Genomic DNA, 12,459 nt, shown 5'->3' with positions numbered 1-12,459 from the left:
TTAACATCCCAGACTAAGGTGGTAGGTTCTTTTTAATTTGGCTTTGTGTTTATCCTTGAAATCATAGTATAGCTGTAATACACTGCAGATAAGTGATCCCTTAGGAAGCATCTGAGACTTAAGTATGTTAAAGAAGCTATTGCTAAAGATCCATTTCATTTTAATGAATGCCTTTATCCTTAGAGGAAGGTTCTGGTTGCATACAGCAGTGTCAGACCTTCAGAATCCATAATATTGAGGCCATATTTATAGACTACAGTTCTGCAGCACAATTGGCTGCCTCCATTTCAGACATGTAACTGGGGGGAGATTTTTTTCAGAGGCTTTCTCATGAGTGAGGAACACATATTCCTACAGTCTGCAGAGCAAGCAGGGAAGATTTTTGGAGCTGATGACTTGAGACAATGCCACATTCCTCTTGAGCGATCCAGAGAAAGAAAATCTTGCCCCAGCCAACATGCATCTGAAGGGTGGGACAGATGTTTTAAGACTGTTGAGAAAGCCACAAAGCAATCCCTTCTCACAGGCTCCTTCTACCTTCAAGGCCTTGAGTGCTAGGGAAGGTGCCAGCTTCTGCAGTCTTAATGATTATTAAATAAATCCTTTGTTTTTGGTGATGCTATATCACTCCTCATCCTGTGCAGTCAGTGTCTGTTAACATAACCCTTGCAGTAGGGACTATGCAATAATAGATCACACCCCTTTCTGTGAGGGGGGAAAAAACCTTAGCTTTCCACCCTCCACAGGGTCCTGCAGGAGGTCATAGTGTGTCCTATTTTCCTCAAGGAGATGTGCAGGATGTGTCTGTAAACTCTTTCTGGGAATGTACTCAGCCCTTCACGGGGTCATATCCCACTCTCCATGTCTCTCAGGGATTTGGCTCAGGAACCAGTGAACATTATGAGCAAACAGCTCTTAGAACAAGGCATTACAAGCTTTAGAGCCTCTCAAGAGTTTCTACTCTGGATTTTTTTTTTTTTTTTAAAGTATTTTGCTCAAAGCCCCAGCTTTAGAGAATTACCTCAGTCTCAACTAAGCTTCACAGTTGAATCTGAACGGAGGAAGGTGCCTAACTTCACAAGTATTTATGGCTTTAGGAAATAATGCAACATAAAAAAAAACCCCAAGTAGTAGATCTGTATTTTTCCACACCTGGTTTAGGAAGATATTGCAGAAGTGGAATGGGAATTCCCTGTCTAGACCTGCTTCTACTTAAGAACTTAATCTGCCTAAGGCCGTTGCAGCCTCTTTACTGAGGGGGATACTTTTACCAGCTAAGGTGGTTTCCCTGCCAGACATTTAGCAAAGAAGATAAGATGATGGCTCAGTTTGAAGTTGGATATAACAACTAGGGGTGCACTGATAGAGATTTTTTGGGCCAATACCAATGGCTCATTTTTAACAAGCCATATTGGCCAATATACAGCCTAGCAGCTTGGAGAACAGTGTCCAGCTGGTAAGTCTGTTGTGGGGGGATGGGGGAGGGAAGGGGTGTGCAGGGGGGCAGATCGAGGGTCCCGCAGTGATGGATGGAGTGGCGCTGGGGCAGGCACTACCCAGCCAGTGTGGGGCATAGGACAGAAACGCGGCTCATCCGTGGGAGGAGAGGGGTGGCTCCTACCGCTGTGCGCACTGCTGAAGGAGGCCATGGGAGTGGGGGTGCCCCCTGGATTTGTGCGTGGGGCAAAGGTGGGTTGCTGCTGCGGACTGGGGCCAGGTTCTTCGTGGTGGGGGTGGGCTGTGCCGGGCTGCGCTTGGGGCAGGCAGCAGCAGTGCTGGTAGGGGGGCTGTGGAGAATTTTGGCGTGGCTGTAGCCCTGTGTAGCCTCCCTCCCAGCACCGCTGCCACCCTCCCCAAGCTCAGTCCAGCCCCTTGCCAGGAAGAGCCTGGTAGCCCGCCCTTGCCCCACACACAGATCTGGGGGGCATATGCCCCCCCATGCCCTCCTTGGGTGCAAGTAGTGGCTGGAGCCACCCTCCCTGTCCACAGCTCCTGGACAAGCTGCTCGTGACTGTCCCATAACCCGCTCCGGCTGTGCAGCACCTGCCCCAGTATCAGCCCCACTCCTTCACCTCAGGGGCCTCAGTCTGCCACCTGCCACACCCCTTCCTTCCCCAGTGGCTCTTCCCCCACAACAGACTTACCAGCCGGACACTGCTCTTCAAGCTGCCAGCCTGTGCTGTGGCTGCATGCATGCACGCGGCATTTATGGCAACATTATTGGCCACATCAGCCAAAAAAAAGATTGGCGATACTGTTAATTTTCCTTAGATCGGAGCCAATACGATACGGGACCAATATATCAGTGCACCTCTAATAGCCTCAACCCTGAGCACAGTATGCAAACTCTTACTGTGCAGGTCTGTGGTTAGATCAGAGTCTATTATTCAATACATGCAAAACCTCTTTCCACATAAAGAATGAAAATAAAACAGATTGGAAATAATCTGTCCTATGTTAAATGTTCCTAGCAGCCCTTTGGGCTTCTCTTTAGCTGTCTGTGTATTTAAAGCAGGGACACGTCATGAGTTCAGATACAGCCCTGACCTCCAACCACAGTGGTGCTAGTATAAAGGTTCTGAGATGGTTCAAGTTTAGATTAACCCACCCATGGGACTTGTGCTGAATCCTGTACTGCTCATACTGTTCTTTAATGACTTGAAGAATGGAACTGAGTACAGACTTAGTAAATTTGCAGGTGATACCAGTTTGGGTGGGAGAGTGACTAGCTACTTTCAGGAATAAATTTAGGATTCAAAATGACCTTGACACAGTGGGAATGTTATCTGAAATAAATATGATTAAATTTAAATAATGATTTAAGCCTTCAGACAAAACAATCAAATGCACCCCAAAAAAACAAGAAAAACAAGAATGACTTGATTAGGCTGCAGTACTGCAGAAAAGAATGTGGGGTTTATAATGCATCATAAGCTGAGGACCAGTCAATAGTATGGTCAAATTGCAAAACAAACCAATAGTATACTGGGTTCTATTTATACGATTATGACCTGTACATCAAGGAAAGTGACTCTTTCGTTCTCCTTAGTGCTGGTGAGACCTCACTTGGAGTGCCATGTTGTTTGGGGCATTGCACTCCAAGAAAAAGATAAATAGTCAATTCGAGAGCAACAAAAAATGTTATCAGTCTAAGGAATGTGACTAATAAGGCAAGGTTGAAAGAACTGGGATGATTTACTCTGGAGAAATGAGACAGGGTTTGGTCACAGTCTTCAAATACCTGGCAGGTGGTTACAAAAAGGATGATGATAAGACTGTTCTCTCTTCCCAGGGGATAGGACAAGAAGTAACGGTGCTAAATGTTCAGGGAGATTTGGGTTGGAGATAAGGAAGAGCTTTCTAAATTTGAGGGTGGCTAAGCACTGCAACTATTACCTAGAGAGGTTGTTGACTCCATCCTAAAAGATTTTTTTAAGAGCAGGTTAGACTAACACTTAGCTGAGTTTCTTTAGATGGGAACAATCCTAATTTGAGCAGGAGGTTGGATTAGATGACCTCCTGACTTCTTTCTCAGGTTTATTTTTCTATGATCCTGTGACAACAGAATTTTCCCTTTAAGCCCTAAGGACTAATGGCCCTGTTCATGTCTGTTGTAGGAAGTATCCAGGCATGCTGAAAATAATATTTAATAAAAATGTGATATGCAGGAAGAGAGAAACTGGGTTGAGCAGGGGTGGTCAGCCTGCAACACAAGTAACATAAGTGGTACAGTAGCAGAAAGCAGAGCAGTAGATCAGGCAGGGAAGGGGATTGGAGTGGCACTTGGGGAGGGTGCAGGGATAAGTTTGTGGTACATCTGCCAAAAACATTGGCTCAGCATTGGGGTAGAGTATGGCATAAGCAGTTTCAGAATTTGTGAGTAGAAAAATTATATTATAATGAAAGGATTTTTTTTTCTTCTTTAGAAAGAGTAAACAATTAAAAATAACGAAGACTTGTAAAGTAGAAGAAAGATTGTGTTGACTTAAAAACGTAATGAATAATAGGACCACAAGCTCTGGTTTGAGAAGGATTTTTAAAATAAATTATCTCTTTTAATTGGATGAAGTGTTCCAGCTTTTCTGAGAACTAAATTGTTCTGGGAAACTTGTCTTGCTTAACAGCAGGGAAGTCTGGCTTTATTTCTACTATCTTTGTAAGATGCTTTTTAAAAGTAAAATACTTGAAAGCAAGTGGTAAAACAGACCATAGAACAAAGCATGAATATTCTTGTGTTGTGGGGTGACCAAATTGTTATTTTTGCCTGAGAGAGATTTGTGAGTTCAGTGGTTCCATACAATGGATTGCTAAACTAAGCGTGCATTGTATTTAAATGTCTTATTTTATTATAGGCAAGTGAACAAGATATCCTTAAATACCTTATTAAATGGGGAGAACATCAGTTGATGAAGAGAATAGCAGACAGAGGTAAGAACCTTTCTAAAAAATGCATTGTTTAATTTTTTGTGCCCTTTTGGAGCTGTTGAAAACAAATTTCAAATAAATGAGTCTGATGGTCTATAATTAAAGAAAAAAAAAAGTGTAGTTATGCTTGAAACAAAAGTACTACATGGGACAGAGAATTTGTCCTCACTAAAACAGCCTTTATGCACTAAATACGCAAACAAAAAGCACAAACGTTCTTGATAGTTCATTTAATTTTCCATTGCTTAAAAGTGATTATCCACTCCTGATTTTTAAATTTAGAGACTTTCTATATGTACTTACAAAATGGTGGAGGAAACTTCAGCTATTTTATTTAGGTTAGCTATTACAGGTTTTTCATGTCTGTCTATTCTATTCTAAATTGACTGTCAGCCTTTCAATCTTCATCTTTTTGCAGTGTTTCCTTTCACATCAAACTTAAAAGGTTGAGGAACAAACTATCAAATGACCTAAATGTGTTTCCTAAAATGGACGCAAATGTTTTTGTTACTCAGAAATGTATTATTTCTCTGGTACAAACTGAATGTAAAGGCAGGAAGGATTTTAGAGAATGTATAAAGGATTAAGGAAGTTGATGAGGTCACCAGTAAGTAACTCAGTAAATAGTCCATGGGGGCTCACTAATTTATTATTCTCTCAAATTATGCTCACAGATTGTGACTGCTGAATGTGTAATGCTGTTGATCAAATGCAATATAAAAACAGGTTGGAAATTACACTGTGCTACAGTGTTGGCTAAAACCCAAGTTTGGAAAAACTGAATGAAGTTTATATCCTCTGTATCTATATATGTATATAGAGATATATCTAGAAGAAGTTCTGTAACTTGACCCTGAGAGAGAGCCTGACTAACCCTGGCTTGATGCAGAAATGTCTTTGTTGCCCCTCACTACTGATTGGCTGAGAGGACTGCCTGTCGTGTAGGCCCACCCTCTCAAAACAGCAGTGTGGAGTGGGGCCGCATGATGGGCAGCCCTCAGCCAATCAGTGTACACAGGGCAGGGCTGTACAATGGACAGCCCTCCACCAGTTGGGGGAGGCAGGGGGAGAGAGGCCCTCTGCGATCAGCCCAAATGGTGGCCGGCCCAACAAGTCTGCCCGTGAAATCATCTGGCTGCCTCCTGGAGTTCGGTAGAGCCCGGTCTATAATCTGTGAATGTAGAGAGAGAATATCTGCTGGGGAAGCCACTGTCCTTCAGAACAGAAGGGTGGCAAGAGTACAGCTGTGCAAAAACCATCTGTTTCCAGGACAGGAGTAGTAGCATGAACTAGATAAAAGCAGTTTGGGGAGAAATGGCTTTTTGGGCCAATGGCTTGGGCAGATGACCCATGTCCGTATACGACAGGCTTAACTATAGTGGTGATTGTCAAACTCTAGCACGCAGGCTGGTTTTGAGGAATACCAGTGCTAGGCACTATTCATGATTTTCAGAAGAAGGTTTTCTTTTCCTTCATGTGCAGCAGAGAAATATAATGGGTTTACTTTACCTTCATGCAGCAGAAACCTAGCACTTCTGACTCTTCATTTAAAACATCAGTATGCCTAAAAATTATCTACCTATTCTTCCTTCTCATAGAGCCCAATTTACTGAGTGGTACTGCCCACAGCGTGAACAAACGGGGTGTAAAGAGGAGAGATCTTGACATTGAGGAGCTGAGAGAGATCCTGTCTCCCCTTTTACCTTTTGTCCGCATTGAGCACATCTTACCCATGAATAGTGAAGTACTCAGTGATGCTGTAAGTGTTTCTTCTCACCCACATCCTTTCAGACATGCAGATATAGCCTGTAGAAATAACTTCAAACAGTGCCAAGGTTTGGGTTATTTTTCTTCTTTGGTAAAACTTTAGTGCCCTGGTCTCAGTCAGTAACATTTTATAAACTTGTATTTTTGTTATAACTGAAATTTAAAATAATGTTTTAGTTCAAAGGTTGGCAACATTTTTAGCCAGAGTGCCAAAAACACCCCAACCTCAACCCACGCCTCAATTGGCATGCCAGGGGTGGACAGTGGGGAAGCTACGAAGGGCCTAGTCTTTGTTGCTGGGGTGGATGCATGCATGCTTCTGGGTGGATGGCAGGGTAGGGGCTGGGGTTGCACTGCCCTAGCCCCTTCCCCACCATGTACCCCTATTTCTGTATATATCTTGAAACAAGACCATAAGAGGAAGGCCTCCTTCCACAGGAGGCGACTCTGAGCTGTCTCCTCTCCAGCCAGGAACGGCTTGAAACCCTAGTTGCCCAAGTTTGTTCCTTGGGCAACTTCATGTGGGAGCACAGGCTTCAAGCCTGCTCTGTAGCAGAGCCAGCACTGGCAGGAGGGCAGAAGAACAAACCATTTGCCCAGAGGCCCTGAACTCCCTGGGGTGTCCAGCAGTTCTGTGCAGCCAGCGCAGCTCCACCATGCACTAGATGGGCCCAGGGAGCCCTCGCTGCAGCGGGGAGTTGCTGCCACTGTTGGCAAGGAAAGAGGCTTCAGCAACAACATGTGACAGGGCTGCTTCAATGGATCTTCCCCTTCTGTGGCTCAAAGCCCCGCCCCCCCTCGGCAGCAGGTGGCTTTTGGGTTCCCTAGGGCTCTGATGTGGGTGCGGAGGGGGCAGAAACTACCAGAGCCCTCCTGCTGCTGCTGCCTCTGCTGCTTCCACAAAGAGCTCAGACCGCAGCTGGTGCATGGGCTTCCTACTCCTCTGTAGCCCCACCAAGCCCGGGGACCTCCTGGTCAGCCTTCTCCTGGCCGTGGCCAAGATGGCCATTTACCTTGCCAGGAAGGAGTCTCTGGCCAGGAGGGTCCCTGGGGACAGCAGGGCCATTTTCCTGCGTTTAGTCTGCTTCTGTCTCTGGGGAGAACTGGGCAGAACATCACTGGGCAGTGTCCGCCAGCTCTCCAGTCACCTTGAGTCAGTGGTCACTGTCTGGGGTGCTCTGCTCAGTGTCCCCTGGTGGTGCACTCCTTTTGAACCTGTAACCTGCATTCCCATCCTTCTTTTTCACTTTTTGTCCCCCACAATCACTTGTTCCCTGTCTCCAGTGGTGTCCCCCATTTGGTGGGGGATAACAAGTTCCTTGGTGGGCTAGGCTCACAGTCTTGACAGGCAACAAATAGGCCTATCTGGGCTGATGTCGGGGCTCATGCCTGCCTGCAGCCCTTGGTTGAGGTGCTACTCTTTAGCCTCTAGCAGTGCGGATGCATCCCGCAGGGAATGGGGACATGGATCCTGCTGGGGCAGGGCACGTGGAGTGTGAGCCTCCACCTGCAAAACAGCCAAGAGAGCCTGCCCCCACCTCCTGTACTGGCTTTTCACCCTGGCACTTGCTACCTCCCCATTCCCCAGGCACCTCTTACCTGCTTCAGTCACACTTGTGCTTGGCCCCTCCCCCACTCTGCCCCAGAAGGGAAATTTGGCCGTGTGCGTGGGCTGTGCCAGGTAATTCCTGCTGGGTAGTCCTGGCTCTGTAGCCCTTTGCCTTGGGCTCACAGCTTGGAGAGGTGCCCTGCTGTGCCTGGACCTTGCCTGCCACAGCCAGCCTAGGCTCTGGGTAGCTGCTGCCTGGCAAGGAACCCTCCCAGCCACCTGCTGCAAGGCCGGTGGTGCCTGCCCAGAGCCCAGGTCAGCTCTGACATGCTGAGCAAAATGGCCTTGCATGCCGTGCTCTGCAAGACATGACTGGGGTTGCTAACCACTGTTTTAGGCTTTTACTTGATATAAAATATGGAATGACTGAATTTGGGACTCAGCTATGTCTTTCTTAAAACAATCTCATCAACGTCATGATACTCTTCTGTACCTACTCGGTATTTTCTTGTTATCTATTAAAATTATTAAATGTGTTTTTCTTTTGTGTATTGTTTTTGTTTTTTGTTTGTTTTAATTCTTAAAGATGAAGAGAGGTCTCATTAGCACCCCTCCTTCAGACATGCTGCCAACAGCAGAAGGTGGCAAGTCAAATGCTTGGTTACGACAGAAGAATGCTGGAATATATGTGAAGCCAAGACTGTTTTCACCATATGTGGAGGAGGCAAAGGTAATGAGTCATTAATAATGCTTGGTCATTGCTAAACTGATGTCAGTGGGATTCAGCAAACAGAAGGTTTTCACTTTGTATGTATTGGACTAAAATACTAAAGGTTTCAATTTAAAACAGCTTATAAGATTGATCGTCAGACTCCAGTCCCTAGAACCGGTCAGAAAAATTTCAAGAAAGCTTTCTCAAAAATGAGATGAGGTTGATCTTAGTTAAAATTGCAGAACCACAGCAGAAAATTGGCCAGGTTTCCAGCCAGTTTTCCCAAACCAGTTCCTACCTTCTAGGTCTTCTGGGCTCGTTAGTTCCTGTGGGGAACAAGAATTCTGAGGGTTTGAAATTGTTTTTATTAGAACCTGAATGACAGCATATCTCCAAAGCCACGACAAAATAGGATTACTATAGTTCTTCTGTCAAGATTTCAAATTCCTTTTGCTCCTTTCCATCAGTACTGCCTCCCTGTAATTCTCACATTATAAAGCAACAACATTTGAAGTACTCTTTTCTTTTTCCCCCATCCCTTCCATCAGCACCTATCAACACAGAAAGCATCCTAAGGTAGCCTATGGATGGGATGGGGGTATGTTGTCATGGCATGTTTTTGTAGTGATAGCTACCATTGAACACTTGTCAGTGGCTAACAGTCATACAAATTAATGCAGCCCTGAAGTAATTCTCATGTAGGCCAGAAACTCCATCAATACCTAGAATTGCAGGAAAGAAGGTAGTATGAAGCTGCCTCTGCTAACTTCACCTGATATGCTGATCACTGCACTGGTGAATCTGAAGATCTGTAAGTAGGGGTGCACCGATATTATGGCGGCCAATAAAGAGTCAATATTTAAGGAGGCATATTGGCCGATACCAATCTGGTATCCATTACAGCTGCCATCAGGTGGTAAGTCAGGAGTGGTGGGAGGGGAAGAGGTGGGGGGGGGTGTGCAAATAAGTGCTCTCTGCGGTAAGGGAGGGGGCAGGTGCTTCCTAGCCGGCGGGGGGGGGGGCCGGGCCAGAGATGCGGCTTTTGGGGTGGGGGCAGCTCCTGCTGTTGCTTGCACCTGGGGGGGGAGGCATCTGCCCCTGGATCTGCGCAGCGTGGGGTGGATCCAGTGCTGTGCAGGGCTTTTCTTGCCGGGTGCTGGGCTTGCAGCAGGCTCCAGTGGTGCTGGGAGGAGGCTACAGCCACTCCAGATTTCACCACAGCTCCACTCCCAGCCCTGTGGCACCACTTGGCGCAGCCCCAGCTGAACACCCCATCTCCACCCATGCGCCGGGAAAAGTTGAGGCTACAGCGGGCAGCAGCATGTGGCTGGAAGCGGAGCTGTGACAAAATTTGGGGTGGCTGCACCTTCCTCCCAGCACTGCCGGAGCCTGCTCTTGAGCCCAACCCCTGGCAAGAGAAGCCCTGGGCAGTGCCGGCTCCGCCCTGCAGCTGCTGCCTGCCCTGTGCCATGCAGATCCGGGGGCACACCCCCACCCCTCTCATCTTTCCTGGGTGCAAGCAGCAGTGGGAGCTGCCCCCACACCACAAGCTGCGCCTCTGGCCCTCCCGCCCCTGGCCCCTCCCTCACCTTGGGGGGCTGTTGATCTGCATCCCCAACGTCCCTTTCCTCCCCTTCCAACTTAACAGCCGGAGGCAGCTCTCCATGCTTCTGGCTCTGCTCCGTGCTGTGCTACGGCTGCATGCAGCACAGGCATCCATCAGCCCCATCAGGCCAATATCCAATATAGACAATTTTCTTTACATCAGTACTGATCCAGTTTCAAACTGATGGATCGGTGCACTTCTATCTGTAAGACTGGAGTCCATAATTGTACAATAGTTGAATTCAAAAGTGATTGTCCTAGTTTTATCTCTCAAAAAAAACGAATTAAGAATGAGTCTAATACTGAATCCCTTTTTGTTCCTGTAAGTGCACGTGTTTTAAGTATATACTTACATGTACTATTATGATGGACATTAGTGTTCATTTTGACACGTCTATAGACGTCTCCTAAAGCATACAGGCTGTAACAGCATTTACTCTAACAATATTTGCATTAAAATGCACAGGTTAGAAGGTTGCTTAGGTATAATGTCCAGAAATTTGAAGGAATATTCTCTAACATACTAGCAAATTCCCTGTCAAGAATGACTGGGGGGTCAGGCAGGGACAGAGCCCGACTGCTCCAGGTCCCACCCTGCTCAACTACTGCCCCCTCCCCAGCCCTGCTCCACCCTGCCACTCCATGTCCACTTGGCCCACATCTGCCTCCCTGCCTGCCTGCCACCCCCCCCCCCCCCCCTCCCTGCCAGCTCTTCTGGGGGGCAGTGGGGCCAGGCAGCAGCCACCATGATCCCCTCCCTTCGCCTTCAGTCAGGGAGGCAGGGAGATGCAAACTTCCCTGGCAACTTGGGCACATGCAGCCTGGGCTGCCCAACCAATCACCACCCACCGCTCAGCAGCGCATGCACAGTTGCCCAAAAGTGTTGTGGACAGACAGACTAAGCCTTTTATTATTAGATTGGCAGTAAAGCAACAAAAATGACTTGCTGGTTAATCACAATTTTTTGGGGTTGTTGCAGTCATTACTAGCATGCTTAAGATCTCAGAATTGAAAGTTGATCTTTTCAGTCCCACAAGCTGGTGCTAGGGGCTGGCATCCCAGTTGCCCTCCCATTTTAGTTACACTACTGCTTATTTTTCATCTGGCATTTTTATATGTATGTTCAAAGATGTGATATGCAAAACAGACGTTCCATAAAACATTTCCAGTTTCTACCAATTGTCATCTTCCTTCATTAATATTTAGATCTTTCTGCATATGTGAAAAGAACACCATTTAGAATGACATTGGAATCTTACTCAGGGTGCATGAATCCTCTCCATCATCAGTTTAAGCATTTTAGAGATGTGTCTTTCACTTTTAGGGAAGTTTGTCAGCTTGGAGGAAGGATTATCTTTGAGTTACAGCATTAAGGATCAGGAGCTGAGTAATATCTCTCCATGATTAATCCTGGAAGAGTCACTTTATGTCTGTTCCTCTCTAAGTGGGGAGATTGTGTTTTACCTACCATATATGTTGACTTGATGCTTAATTTATTAATGGCTGTAAAGTGTAGCAAGATCTGAGTAAAAAGTAATCGCAAGGAGCCAAATATTTTTTCCAAAATTAAAGCTACAGAAAAGTTTAGTTATTGTTATGCTTTCAGCTCTTGGGCTTCATGCATATTAACTCTGAAAATTTTTGAACATCGGGGGGGGGGGGGTTTGAGCAGCAGTTTTGTTTTCATTTTTTAATAATGGGTATTTTTGTTTAATATCTGTTGTTTCAGTCAGTGCTAGATGAGATGATGGTGGAACAAACAGACTTAGTTCGCTTGCGAATGGTCAGAATGTCCAATGTACCTGACACCCTCTACATGGTGAACAATGCAGTGCCACAGTGCTGTCATATGATTAGCCACCAGCAAATCAGCAGTAATCAGTCCAGTCCTCCTTCAGTTATAGCTAATGAAACCCCAGGTAAGGCTTCTTGATTAAACTGTGATAAAGAATTTCCTGTCATGGGAGTTTTTGTTAGATGACTCCTCAATTTCTTGTTGGCCACAGTAGTCTGTTATGCAGTGACTGGTAGTCTGTTTCATATAACAGATTACCAGGGGTTCTCAGTTTTGAATGGCTCCAAGGCATATTAAGTACTAGATACCTGAATAACTATAAAGAGCTGGATCTATGCTAGAAGGGTACTAGTAGCCAGGGCAGAAGCACTTATAACTATAGTCTCTCACTGGTACAATAAATATTTTGCAAAACTCTCTGTAATTGGTTTCTACATTCAAAGCATTTACCCACTACAGAAAAATCAGTTCAAGGGTTAATCACATAACAGTGCTCTGTGCCAAATTTAGACTCTAGGGAGCTGCCAAAGCAAAAACATTCCCAAAAGTTCCCCTCAACTGAAAATGTTTGCCTACCACTCTTAGAAAAGTCAGCCATAGATGCAA

General features: G+C 45.9%; 1 protein-coding gene across 1 annotated transcript in view; it reads left to right on the top strand.

Annotated features, from left to right (window-relative positions):
- The window catches only part of BTBD7 (BTB domain containing 7), a 91,267-nt gene that overhangs the window by 65,294 nt on the left and 13,514 nt on the right, over positions 1–12,459 (top strand). The window contains exons 5-8 of the mRNA XM_006275415.4: positions 4,353–4,428; positions 6,024–6,184; positions 8,328–8,471; positions 11,788–11,977. Of these exons, the coding sequence (XP_006275477.1) occupies positions 4,353–4,428; positions 6,024–6,184; positions 8,328–8,471; positions 11,788–11,977 (571 nt within the window). The remainder of the gene's footprint in view (positions 1–4,352; positions 4,429–6,023; positions 6,185–8,327; positions 8,472–11,787; positions 11,978–12,459) is intronic.

Source organism: Alligator mississippiensis, chromosome 2, assembly GCF_030867095.1.
Source record: "Alligator mississippiensis isolate rAllMis1 chromosome 2, rAllMis1, whole genome shotgun sequence".
NCBI classification, from domain to species: domain Eukaryota; kingdom Metazoa; phylum Chordata; order Crocodylia; family Alligatoridae; genus Alligator; species Alligator mississippiensis.
This window is presented reverse-complemented; position numbering and strand designations above follow the sequence as displayed.